Genomic DNA, 14,312 nt, shown 5'->3' on the forward strand with positions numbered 1-14,312 from the left:
GATCGAATTGGACTATTATTAAATATCTAGTTTTATTTCATTTACTCAAACCACTTAGGTCTCGGTCCAATCAAAGAAAAAAAAGAAAACACAGCACATAATACCCAAAAATAAACAATACTCAGCACATTGAATTGTGAAGAAAAGCTGCTTGACAATTGACATAATGTAAAGGGACTCTAATGGGAAGAAAGAAAGGTTTTGAGCCTTGTTACAGAGACTTACAGCCAAGCAATGCAAAAGATAAATAAATAGAGTGTAAGTTCTAACTTATAATGCAAAACAATTTTAAATTTATATTTGAAGAAAATTAAATTCATAAATAAATAAGAAATCTCATCAACTAATCCATACACTACAACAAAAACGCCATTTAGCGGCAGATTAAATGAATAACATTCGTAGCCTTCCCTTTTCATAATATTATTTCCACACATAGTCGTTTGGGGGCAACCATAATTGAATTTCCACCAAACTGGTCAACCCCAACATGCTTCTAACCTATTTATTTTTTTCTTTTGGTACAATTCCAAGTTGCTACATGATCTTCAATTCCATGACGAAATTGAATTAGGCAAGTAAGCATAAATCACATTAACAAGCAAAGTACATAACATTATCCATAAATTGATTTCATAGAATTTTCAACACTCCTTCATCCTATCCTATATATATATATATATATATATATATATATATATATATATATACATAAGTACATAACATATATACTCATAACATTTTCTTATCAAATAAATCTTCATATATTATTCTTGCACATACATATGGCTGAAAATAAGCAATCCCAATTGAATGGCTCATACTATGGCCCTTCAATTCCTCCAAATAATAACCGTAGAAGAAGAAATTGTTGTTGCCGCATTTTCAACATCTTTTGGAAGATTCTACTCTCAATCATAACCCTAATTGTTCTTTTATTCATCATATCCCTTATCATAGTTCAACCAAGACCCTTCAAACTCTCTGTCACACAAGCAAATCTCACACAATTCAACTACACTAGTACATTGTTACATTACAAACTTGTACTAAATTTCACTTCACATAACCCAAACAAAAAGCTTGCAATCTACTATGACAAAGTTGAGGGCAATGTGTTCTACCAAGGTTCTAGATTCTCCACAATTGATGTCATCACATGGCTGAATTCTTTCAGACAAGATTCTAAGCACACGGATAGGATGAGTGGTGTGTTCAAGGGGACAAAAGTTTTGGTTCTTGATCAAAGTCAACGCTCTAAGTTTGACCAAGACAAGAGAGATGGGGATTTTGATATTTATGTGAAGTTGCATTTTGACATAAGGTTTGGGCTTGACGGGTTTATATTTAATAATATTAAGTTTATTAACTCAAAAGCTACGGTTAAGTGTGGGATTAAGGTTCCTTTGAGTGGTTCTAATGGGAAAGTGGTGGGTGCTAGATTTGAGCCCAAGAAGTGCAATGTTAATGTCAAGTGGGTTTAGAATATACGCCAATGGAGTAAAGTTCAAATGATATAGGTTTTTTTATTTATTTATTTAGAGGTTTTGAATTTAAGTTTTATTAGTTGTAATCGAACAAAAAATATATAATAAATGTGTGAGGAGTGTGTATGTATGTGTAATACTTAAGATTGAGAGTTGTTTAATCTATCTGATCAAAAAATTAGAGTATAAAATTGTGTTGTTTTATTTTTTTATTTAATTATCTACGGTATTTTTTAGTGTGATAAATTAATACTTAATTTATTATAAATTTAAGTTTTATTTAAAGATTTATATATTACTAATTAATAAATTGTTATATACATATAATAAAATTTGAATATCCAACATTTATCTAAATAAATGAGTGAGTTTGAAATGATAATTCGAACAATTCAACTTGGTATGTGTTGTTTTATTTATCATTACTTCTTGATTCATTGGATTCCTTCTGGGGCTTTTTTTTCTTTACTCATATACGTGTATAGCTTATATTTGTTCAATTTCCATGTAGTAAAATAAAAAAATATGAGCATATCCTAGATGGAATTTAAATATATGATAAGATCAGCTAGCTGTAGCATATGAAGTTTGACTTTTAATCTCTGGCTTAGTTTTCTATTAATGATTAACATGATATGTATGGGTGTGAATTCGTCACTTTGTAACCTTTTTCTTTCCTCAACTCTTTCTTTTTTGTCCGTATATTTCTCAATTTTTTAAAGGTATTTGACGAGTCAAAAATTAAACCGTCACAAATTAAAATTTTATTTAAAAATTACAATTCAGAATTCAAATCTATTATATTTGTTTAAATGGGTAAAATTGTTAATTATTTAATCAATTTGAATTATAATATTTTTAATTAAAAAATATTAAAAAATCAATAAAATTTAATATTTTTTATCAATAATTAATTATTAAAATTTAAATGTATAAATTAAAAGTATATTATTAAATTATTATATTAAAAGAATTAAATTAATTACTACAAGCAATGACAAAAAAATAAATTCTGTTGGTCTTTAAATATTTTTTAAAATTAAAAATAAATAAACAAAATAAAAAGGGTCGAACATTTATGTAATCAGAATAACAATCAAAATTTTTACGATTAAATCAATCAATCGAATAAAATATACACACAAATACATAGTATTTAATTTAATAACTAACTTTTAATATTATACTTATAGAAGTTTCAAAGTTTTTTATATTAAAATAAATTATTATATCTCTTAAAACAATAATATTCAAAATAAATAAAATTAACAAACTATAAAAAATACAATATCTCTTGTTTTAGCATTCACATAAAAATAATAATGATCTCCTAATTTCTTAATTCAAGTTTTATGTTGTTAATCAATGAATTATAACTCAAATAACATAATTTTTTTATACTAAACTAAACGAAAAGGTTACGAATTCGAATTCCTCTATTTTTTATTAAAAAAAAAAAAAAACCATGTTGTTCACTTGTTTATCCTCCTTCCCAAGCATTATCCCCACTTGACATATAGTTGACTTGAAGCTGTTCATCATCATCTCCCTTATTTCTCACTAAAATTTCAATCAATAAATCAAACATTTTAGACTCATCTCTCTTGTCTCTTCACAACATCTCATTAATTTCCTCGCTTTTAGTTAAGAATAAACTCTTTTTGGATCAAAATTAAACTCTGATTTACGTAATGGCGGATAACAATAAAGAAGAAGCTCAATTGACAACCGCCGCAAACCATCGCCGCCACGGGCACAACCGCACCACAAGATGCTGTTGGTGCTGCTTCAGCCTCATATGGTACCTCCTAATCACCATCATCATCCTCGTACTCCTCATAATCCTCGTACTCTACATCCTCCTCCAACCACGCTCCTTCACCTTCCACGTCACCCAAGCCAACCTCACCACATTCAACTACCTTAACAACACCACCGTGTTAAACTACAACCTCGTACTCAACTTCACCGTCCACAACCCCAACCACAAGCTTTCCATCTACTTCGACGAAGCGCGTGGCCACGCGCTCTATCAAGAGACAGAGTTTGCCGCCGCCACGCCCTTGACGGCGCCATGGTTCTCTTACCTTCTTTACACAAAGGAAAGGGTTCCCATGAGCGTTGTCTTCTCCGGGAACAAGCTTGTGGCGCTTGATGTTGATGATTTTGAAGGGGACAATAAGAGGGGTATTTTTGGAATTGATGTGAAGATTTATTTTTTGATAAGGTTTAGAATTGGTGATTATATAGGTAATAATTTGATTAATAAATCTAGGGCTAAGTGTGGGATTAAGGTTCCTTTCAATTATAATAATAAGAATGGGAAAATGATGGTGTTTAAGCCTGCAAAGTGTGACGTTGATTTCTGAGAATTTTACATGATTCGTTTCTATTTCTTCTTTTGATGTTTAAGGTTGTAACTTTTATATGAACATTATCATTTTTTATTGGTTCATAATTTGCCTATAGTTTTCTTGTGGATATGGTACATTACTACATTACTATATTAATTTATGTTTTGATTATTGATTAAGTATTGTAGGTAAACTTCATTTTTGCCATGACTTGCTGAAAGGATATATGAGTATGTATTTTTACAAAAAATATTAGTGGTACACTAAAATCAATCATTAAAATTAGTGATCAATATATTTGTGTATAAATATATGTTTAATTTAATTTATTTTTAATATATATTTATATTTTAATATATATTTTATATTTATGATTAATTTTAATGATTAATTTTAATGTATACATAACATAATCGATATTTACATATACTTCTTATTTATATTTTGCAGTTCTTTTTTTTTTAAAATAATAACATTGACTTGAGAAAAATGTGTAGAGAGAATAATTTTGGAATTAAGATCCTCTAAACTAAAGAAGTTAGTAAATTGGTAAAATAAAGAGTTAAATTACAGAAATGATCCTTTCTATTTTTTTGAACACTTGAGAGAATAAAATATGATCTCTCACTTTTAATTCTATAAGTGAGACCAAAATTAAATAACAGAGAGAACAATAAATGGTAGGATTAAACACTAGACACCATTTAATTTTTTTCCTCACTGGAGAGGATCATTCCCGTTAAATCACTCTTAATCTAAGAAAACGAGACATATATTTTATTGAAGTTACAAAATTAATGATAATTAACTCTTTACTAAATCACATTATCATTTTTTTTTATTTTAGAAGATTTAAATTTGCAATCTTGTAACCTTTTTTTTTTTTCTAAGAATGACCCTTCAACTTAGCTTCGGGTTAAGTAGTTGGACTGTCAAGTTGAACCTCTCTATTGACCCATTATTGATTTTGAAAGAGTATAGCGGGTTATCCATTAACAGGTTCAATGGTCACTAAACTATAATGGACCTGAATGTTAAATTTTCAGACGGCTCACTATACCTTTTCTTTTTAGATCCGTAAAAAAAAATTGTAATTCTTTGTAATATCTAAATAATGTTAATTTTTTTCCTTATAAATTTATTCCTAATAAAAAATTTAATTTAAATAACCCTAAATAAGAAAAGTGTCAATACTAATTACTAAATATATTAATTAACTCTTCCTTTAAAATCGAGTCAAACTTAACTACGAAAAATCCTGTCTAATATGGTGTAATTTGATATTGGAATAGATGATAAAAAAATTATTTAACAATGGTAAAAAATAACAATAATATTTACAAGACAATAAAAAACTAGCCCAAACAATCAAAAGTTATTTTGCTTAGTATTAATTAATTATCACTAGAATAATTATATAATTTTAAATATAATAAATATATAATTATAAATATTATATATATAAATTATAGATGTTATGTTATATAAGATAACTTTAAATATTATTTCTCTAGTATTACAGAAAAAACTATATTCTAATGTATTTATTAATACTTAGTATTAATTAGTTTTCAATTGGTTTATAAATTCTTAAATGTCTTAATTTAGATTCTAAATTTTTACTCTATCATTAAAATTTATCTCTGACATATTTTAATTTTCAATAATAACATATTAATATTATGCGAATAGCTAGTGTCACATAATCCGACTACATATAATATGATATAATAATATGTCAAAAGTAAATAATTATTTCTAACTACGAAAAATTGAGGCATGGACAAAATTGATTATGACTAATTTAAGTGTTAGTAATGTCATTCAAACTCCTTTTTTCTCTTCGAAAATTCTCATTTTTATTTTTTTACCAAATCAAAATCCTAAGTCCCAAATAATAATATCACAAAATATTATATGTCGATTTAAATGATAATATCACGAATAATAACACGATTTGTTCGAACTTTAATTTTGTACCAAATATATGACATAAAAAAAACATTTGAAGTATATTATAGTTCCCAGTATTTCAATTAAAACAGCTAAAATCATGATATACTTGAAAAGTTGAAATGTTTGATGAAATAATTTATAAAAAAGTATAGGTATATAATGAAAATATTAAATAATGTGAAAAATAAATATGTTAAATGTTTATTTCATTAGATATATAGATAATTATTCTAATATTAAAATTTAAATAAAAAATTTAAAAATATAATATATTTAATTTAATTAATAATTATTTATATTATTCAAAAAAAATTATTGATTACTTAGGATAACGATAACCATAATTTATTTATGTGACTTTACTAACTTTTCCTTTGCCTTCCAAATCCGAACCCTCTAACCTTAGTAAAGATCGGTTTCAATTCAATAGATTTTCCTTATCAGTTAAAAAAAATGTAACGCGCCTTTCAGATTTCCACTCCCCGCACGCTACACGTTCTCACCCCTCTCTCTCTCTCTCTCTCTCTCTCTCTCTCTCTCTCTCTCTCTCTATCCACACTTCCACTTTACTATATATTCATTCAATTTTTTTTGAACCCTCGCTCACTCACTCACACTTTCTCATTTTTCACTTTACCAAATTTCAAAACGACGCGTCGTTTCGTTTCGTTTTCGTTTCACTTTCAGTTTCAACTTTCAATAATGTCACAACTGAACGGCGCATATTACGGCCCTTCCATACCTCCGCCGCAACACAAACGTCACTACCGTGGCGATGGCGGCGGCAGCAACTGCTGCTGCTGCTGCGGAATCTTCCGCTGCTGCTGCGGCTGCATTTTCGACTGCATCTTCGGCCTCATCTGCAAGATCTTAACCACACTTCTCATCCTTCTCATCATCGTAGCCGTTCTTCTCTACTTCATCGTACGGCCAAATCTCGTCAAGTTCCACGTCAGCAACGCCGTCCTCACTCAGTTCAATTTCTCCTCCGACGCCGCCGCCACCAACAACAACACGCTCCACTATAACTTCATGCTAAACTTCACGATCCGAAACCCTAACAAGCGCGTGGGAATCTACTACGACTACATCGAGGCGCGTGGATTCTACCATGACGTTGGCTTCGGCAACGTCACTATGCAACCGTTTTTTCAGGGAACGAAGAACACGACGGTGGTTGCGACGACTCTGAAGGGTGAGAATGAGGTGGTTTTGGGATCGGATAAAGGATCCAAGGTGGAGGAAGAACGAGGATCTGGTGTTTATGGCATTGATTTGAAGGTGTTCATGAAAGTGAGGTTTAAGTTTTGGTTTATGAAAACTGGGAAGGTGAAACCCAAGGCTATTTGTGTGTTGAAGGTTCCGTTGATGACGAGATCGAAGAATGGAACTTTTACGGCGGAGCACGGCGGCGCGTTTCAAGATACCGCGTGCGACTGGGGTTACCGGTGGTTGTGGTTTCATCATTAGAGAATTATTTTAGACCCGACCCGAATAATTTTATTATTGTTATCACTTTTTTTTTTATTCAGGTTTTTATTCCTTTTTATTTTTGTTTTTTTATATAATAATTTTATTATGTTGATACATTAGTTCAATTTGAATATTTGATTGGAGAGTTATGCTAGAGTTAGAGAGGAACTTTTATTAACGATTTCACATATTTTAGTATTATTTTCATTGTGTGTTACATGATCTGATTTCAATATTTCATGGCATATTATCTTGTCTTCTTGTTGATAAATAAGAATTGGAATATATACTATTTAGAAGTTTGATTAGAGGTGCTGTAAGTCAATTGGTCATATTCTTGTTGAATTTTTGTTTTATTTTTTTTCATACTTTTTTTAATTTAATTTCTTTTTTTTGTTTGACTTGCTTTTTTTGTGTCTCGAGTAAAGCCTGTAGTTTGGCAACTTTTTTTTCTTTCATAGAAAATGTTTCATGAGCTTTTTCTTATTTTATTATTATATTAAAGTCTAATTAATTCTTTGAAATTATAGTTTGATTTTTGTGTACTAAATAATAATGTGAAATAACTTGATGGATTAAATTAATATATTAAAAATGCTTATCAAATTACATTTCAAAGGTTAATTCAATGTTAGGTTCTTCAATTAGCTTTTTGGAGAATTCATGGTGGGTCATCTTCGCAAAAGTAAACTATTGAGTGATTTAGAAACGACTCTTTAAATTTAAAGGGATTTTTTATTTTTTTTTTTAAGTATTAATAATGTGTTGAATGAATTTGAGATGGCACTTTGCTTGGTTCTACTTCTACCTTTGAGTCACTTAAGAGAAACTATTGAACATGAGATTCTATGAACATGTATAGGCATTTCTGTTTTTAATTTGCAATTCCTATTAAAAAGAATTATTTGTAACATCTTTATTAATTGTTTTAAAAGTACTTGTCAACAATACCCTTTAAAATAAATAATTAAAATTGGTGATAATGATCTATGGAATGTCTTATATTGTTGTAGTTGACTCGTTAGGCAATATTTAAATAAGTTTGATGGAATATTTTGGTCAATGTCAGTGTAAGAAGGTTAATGGAATGAAAATTGCTGGCAAAGTTGATAGTGACTTTGTGACAATAGCCATTGAATCCTTTAACAAATATAAGAAAAATTATTAGAAGGGTTTTTTGTGCAATTATCAAAGAGTTAAATTAATAGCATATGTGCGACTTGAATTAATTTTACAGTCCCAGGAACTTAGATTCTACCCTAATGGAAAAAAACCCACAAATTTACACTTAAAAAAGCACATAAAATATGATAGTGTTAGCTCAATTTTGATTAAACAACAACTACTACTTTGTAAAACACAATAAGACCATCATATTATTTTTTAAAATTAAAGAGTGAATACCCCACCCGACCCTAACAATTATCTCGAAAGAACAACGAGACCCTCAAGAAAAAAAAAAAAAACACTCAACTCGGTTCTTGATATTTTTTTTAGAATTGATCAGCCCATGTACAAAAAAAAACAACATTGATTTTTTTTGGCACAGGGACTAATCCATCCCATAAAAATAAAGTTCAGGGGCCGAATTGGTATTTTTTTTTGTCAAAACCTCATTGTCTTTTGAAGTTATTGTCAGGGCTGTTTTGGATTTTTTTCAAAAAAAATTTTAAATAACAAAATATAGTACAAAACCATATAGGTAATTCCTTGAAAGGTAACCGACAATATCAACAACATTATTGATTAGCCTCAATGTATGAACCATCATTTTAGATTTGGCAAATAACAATTATTTATTTATTTTGAAATCTACAATTGCTAATGATCCATTTCCATTTTTTTTTGTCATGTAATGATCCATTCCTTGATTCATTAACATACTAATTCTTGAATGAGGCCACTGACAAAAACCAAAGGGCTTAATAGAAATAAATTCCTTCTTAAACCACAGTGCTTGATCCAATAAAAAAAATTCTCTCATATCACAATGCTTGACCAAGAAAACCGTGCCCAAAAATAAAAAATAAGAAATCCATCTTATGTATTACCAAAAAAAAAAAGAATCCATGTTATGGTAAAGTGCTGCATGAATTTAACCGGGGATTTATATGTATTAGATATGAGATATAAAATGTTGTGTATGTCTCCATCTAATAATTTAAATTTTAAATTTTTTAAAAAATAATTTTTTTAATTCAATATTAGAACTTTAGAATTTAATTCTTATTATTGGATTACTCAAAATAAAAATGAAATTTTATGATAATATGACATTACTAACTACTATCTTATATAAAAGAATGTACGAAATTAAGTAGTTTTCTTTGAGAGTAATAATATCGATACTAAATCAATCGATACTAAATTAAAAAATTATATACATTAAAATTAAGCAGTATATATTTATGTATATTTATATATATATTTTAAAAAAAACTTTTATTTATATTTTATATCTAATATATATTTTGTATAAAATAATTAACTTAATGTATAATTTTATGTGTATATATATATAAATATATAAAATAATTAACTTAATGTATAATTTTATGTATATATATATATATATATATATATATGTTACGGTGGGTAACCGGAGATAAATGCAACGGATGGCGTTGAGTGGCCTAAATGTGTGAAGGAGGAGAAACCCGGATGGATCAGCAATTCGGGAGGCTCCGTCCGACTTGCACGCGTGAAGGAATGGGGGGTGGTACCTGCAAAGACACTCCGATGCTTAAGTTAGCAAGAGTGTGAGCAGGTCTAGAGAGTATTGGGCTTAGAAATACCTGATTGGTGTCAGTGTACTTATAGTGGTGAGCCAATAACCACCGTTGGTGTAGTGCCGTATCTTTAGGGTGTTAACCGTCCCATTATCTTGGGGAGGTTAAGATATGGCTTTATGAAGTGGTTAGAGAGATTTTCGGGGCGGTTACTCATTTGAATGAGTGTTTATCTGCCAGCTAATCTCATAACCGACTTCTTCATACTAAGTCGTGGTTGACACCGACTTCTTGAGTGGAGGTCGGTGCTTTGCTAGGCTTAATCTATTGGATCAGGCCTTTTGGTTGGACCTGGACCTTTAACATTGGGCCAGGGTATGAACAGTGCCCCTACTTGAGCCCAAGATCCTTTTAAGGCTTGGGTTCAAGTATTTAACTCGGGTTCGTGGCCGACCTTCACGGGTCTTGAAACCGACGTGATTCTCGCGACCTTTTGTTTCTGACAGTTACGTCAATTCAAGCGTCGTGTCCGTTGGGGAAGCGTTTAGGGATTGAGGGCTTTGGTAACGGTGCAATCTCGTTAATGACTGCCTCGTTTTTACCATTATGCCCCTTATCCTATTTATAAATACTTTCCCTCTCTTTCGTTTTTTCGTTTCTGCAATCTTTCAAACTTTTTCTTGCTTTGCTCGTGCTGCATTCTTGTGTTCGAAGCTTTCCGTTCTTCCCAACCTTCCTTTCTTCGGATAAAGGTTAGTTTTGTTTTTTCCATGCCATGCTTTACATTGGCATGTTTTGTTTTGTGAGTGGATAGGTCGACCTGTAGATTCTGACTTCGTATCTCTCCTCTTTAGGGGCCGTGTTTTTTTATTTTTCTTTTTCTTTTTTCTTTTTGTAGGTTTCTGCCACTTTTCTTTATATAAAAAATGGCTTCCGTAGATGTTCTTTCTTTGTGGGTTGATGACACTGTCCTTGGGGAGGAACCCCTGGTCGATGCTGAGTTTATCACTCATCTTCGTACTCATCACCGGCTTTGTACTTCAGAGGAGGACGAGCCAAAATATGAACTGATCACCCCGGGTCCTGAAGACCGAGTCTGTTTTGGGAGAGTTAATGAGGCAGCCCCTCATTTTTTCTTCATGTATGAGTGTATGATCACCCGTTTGGGTGTTTTTCTTCCTTTCTCAGATTTCGAAATATCTGTTTTGCACCACTGTAGAGTTGCCCCTACTCAACTTCACCCCAATTCTTGGGGTTTTTTGAAGATCTACCAGTTTATTAGCCACGCTCTGGACTTTCCGACCTCTTTGAGGATTTTCTTCTTTCTTTTCCATATGACCAAGCCCTTTAGTGGGCTAAACAACAAACAACAGTGGGTATCCTTCCGAGCCATACAAGGTCGGAGGATTTTCACCCTTTTCGACGAGTCTTTTCATGATTTCAAAAACTACTTTTTCAAAGTTCAAGCCGTAGAGGGTCACCACCCCTTTTTTCTGGATGAGCTTTCCTCCCCTCGCTTTCCCCTTTATTGGTTGCCGGCCTCCCCTTGTGAAAAGTATGGTCCAGATGACCTGGACGAGGTGGAAGCGGCCATTGTGGGGTTTTTCCGAGAAGCGTGGGGGAGGTCCCCATACTTGGATACTAGGAAAATCCTTCAAGGAACGCCGACCTTTGTTCAAACTCAATTAGGTAGCGCATGCATTCCTGATTTCCGAGTTGTTTCTACCGACTTTGAACATTACCGACTTGATCATTACCGACTTATGACTGTTGGTTGTTTTTTTAACCTATTGTCATTTCTTCCTCAAGTTTGTCTCGACCACCCCCTTCTGCCCAAATTCTCTCCGAGCCAGAGAAGAAGAAGCGCAAGACTTCAGAGTCTGGCCCTTCTTCTTTTGATGGTGGGGTTAAGGCGGATGCTCTGGCATTCGTCCGAAAGAACATCTATCCTTTTATAAGTATGGATGATGTTTCTGTTCGGAACCACCTTACCACCATGGCCGAGGAGAGCTTTAGGACAGCGGGTGTTTGTGGCAAACTTTTGGACATTTTTGAGAAGACTCCCCTCAGCTCTTTGGGGGCATCCTCGAAGGTTGAGGAGTTGGAGGGGAGGCTTCTTCTTTATGAAAAACATGAGAAGGAGTTGAAGGAGGAGAGAGATAAATTGAAAAAGGAGAGGGATCACCTTAAGGAGGAGGAGGGTAAGCTGCGGGCTCAGTGTACTTTGGAGGCGAATTTGAGGAAAACGGCACAAGACAGCTATCACAGTTTATTTCAGGATATTGTGGCCGTGAGGAAGGACTTGCTGAATTCTCGGAACGCATACGCCGAGTTGGAGGACTCTATTGCCGATGGTGCTGAGGAGTCTTGGAGAATTTTCTTGGAACAAGTCAGAGTTATCGCTCCCGACTTGGACCTTTCTCCTTTACATCCTGACAAGGTGGTTATTGATGGCGCCATCGTTTATCCTCCTGCCCCCGAGGTTGTCTCCGAGTCAGATTTAAAGACTCGGGGGCAGAGGATTATTGAGTCTCCTCCTCATTCTACAAGTGCTCCGAGTTCTTCAGCCGTTCATCCGACTTCCTTTTCAGCTCCCTCTCCTGGTTCTGGTGGCGCTCCTCCTGAGTCTGGCGGTGGTGATTCCTCTACTCTTTTGAAGAAATGACTTTTTATTTTTTTATGGCTACATGGGGGCCCGGCCTGTGGGTCCCCCCTTTTTTAAACTCGTTTATTGTTGTTGGTTTGTGTGAACAATTTTTGGCCTTTTAAGGCCGTAAACAAAATATTCTGCTCGGTGCCTTTTTTTGGATAAGGGCTTTTTAAACAAAGGTGAATGCCCCTTTTTTGGATAAGGGTTTTAAGTTACCTTTTGCGTGTATGCTTTTCTGATTTTCCTGAATTCCCCTTAGCTTTTTCTTGAAAACCTTTCTTTTGGATGTTTGTTTTCGTTGGGGACTTTCGAGGCGTCCTTGAAACTTCTCCTTAGGTTTTCCTATCTCTTTTTGTTATTCCTCATACTCGACTTTTGTTTTAGCGAGTTCTCATGACTTAGGTTATTTTTGCGATGCGTTTTTCTTCTACTTGGTTTTACACTCCGATCTATGGATCGAAGTGTTTCCAAGTTTTCATACTCGGGTACTTGGTTTTACACTCCGATCTATGGATCGAAGTGTTTCCAAGTTTTCATACTCGGGGTCTCGTTCCGACTTATGAGTCGGGTTGGTTCCCGAGTTTTTACGATCGACTCATATAACCTCTTTACACCGACTTGTACCTCGTCGTTTTATCCTGACGACCATCTAGGTCGATTCATGGGATTTTCACGTTTTGTCGAGCTTAAGTCGGCGCGTTTCGTAGAAAGACTTAGAAAAATAAAGGAGGATATTGTAAGAGATTATAAATGAAAAAGATCTTTATTGATTGGGGTACCTTCTTTCGCTACTAAGGGTTTTGATAGTCTGTTCCCTTAGTCTCTACTATGATGCCTCGTTAAAAACCCTTCTCCAGAAAAAACCCTTTTGGGAAAAAATCATGAAGTTGGGAAAAGAGTACATCAGGGAGTAGAGTTCGCTTTTAACTATAGTACCTTTTTAAATTACAAGCATGCCACGACCTTGGTAGCTCAGTGCTATTCAGGTCGGTTATTTTATAATAACCTTTCCCTAACACTTCCTTGATTTTGTATGGCCCTTTCCAATTTGCGGCGAGCTTTCCTTCCCCTGATTTGTTGACTCCAATGTCGTTTCTGATTAGGACCAAGTGGTCTAGGGCAAATGTTCTTCGAATGACTTTCTTATTGTACCTGGCAGTCATCCTTTGTTTTAATGCCGCTTCTTTTATTTGGGCATCTTCTCGGACTTCGGGGAGCAGGTCGAGCTCCTCTTTGTGCCCCTGTATGTTTCCGACCTCGTCATGGAGAATTACCCTTGGGCTTTGCTCATTGATTTCTATTGGAATCATGGCTTCCACGCCATAGACGAGTCGGAAGGGTGTTTCTCCCGTGGCAGATTGGGGAGTTGTCCTATAAGCCCATAACACTTGAGGGAGCTCTTCTGCCCAAGCTCCCTTTGCTTCCTGGAGTCTCTTCTTGAGTCCTGCCAGTATGACCTTGTTAGCTGCCTAGGCTTGCCCATTGGCTTGTGGGTGTTCAACCGAGGTGAATTGATGCTTGATTTTCAGACTGGCTACTAGACTTCTGAAGGTAGCGTCGGTAAATGACGATTGGATTTTTGACGGTTTAGAATTTCACTAATGAAATCTCGTTGTAAAGTATAGTTCTAAACCAAACAATAATCCTTTCATACAAAGAGTTG

At 33.4% G+C, this 14,312-nt stretch overlaps 3 protein-coding genes across 3 annotated transcripts; all 3 read left to right on the plus strand.

The window, feature by feature from the left end:
• Positions 1–737: 737 nt before the first annotated feature.
• Positions 738–1,650, plus strand: LOC130963624 (NDR1/HIN1-like protein 10). Its single transcript, XM_057889727.1, has one exon. It carries the CDS (start codon positions 786–788, stop codon positions 1,482–1,484), a length of 699 nt encoding a protein of 232 aa, XP_057745710.1. The 5' UTR covers positions 738–785; the 3' UTR covers positions 1,485–1,650.
• A 1,371-nt stretch (positions 1,651–3,021) lies between these two features.
• On the plus strand, positions 3,022–3,914 carry LOC130962146 (NDR1/HIN1-like protein 3). Its single transcript, XM_057888247.1, has one exon. It carries the CDS (start codon positions 3,179–3,181, stop codon positions 3,854–3,856), a length of 678 nt encoding a protein of 225 aa, XP_057744230.1. The 5' UTR covers positions 3,022–3,178; the 3' UTR covers positions 3,857–3,914.
• A 2,499-nt stretch (positions 3,915–6,413) lies between these two features.
• LOC130961545 (NDR1/HIN1-like protein 3) lies at positions 6,414–7,471 on the plus strand. The gene has a single exon (XM_057887484.1). It carries the CDS (start codon positions 6,500–6,502, stop codon positions 7,265–7,267), a length of 768 nt encoding a protein of 255 aa, XP_057743467.1. The 5' UTR covers positions 6,414–6,499; the 3' UTR covers positions 7,268–7,471.
• Positions 7,472–14,312: the final 6,841 nt, after the last annotated feature.

The sequence above is a fragment of the Arachis stenosperma genome, chromosome 2 (assembly GCF_014773155.1).
Source record: "Arachis stenosperma cultivar V10309 chromosome 2, arast.V10309.gnm1.PFL2, whole genome shotgun sequence".
In the NCBI taxonomy this organism is placed as follows: Eukaryota; Viridiplantae; Streptophyta; class Magnoliopsida; order Fabales; family Fabaceae; genus Arachis; species Arachis stenosperma.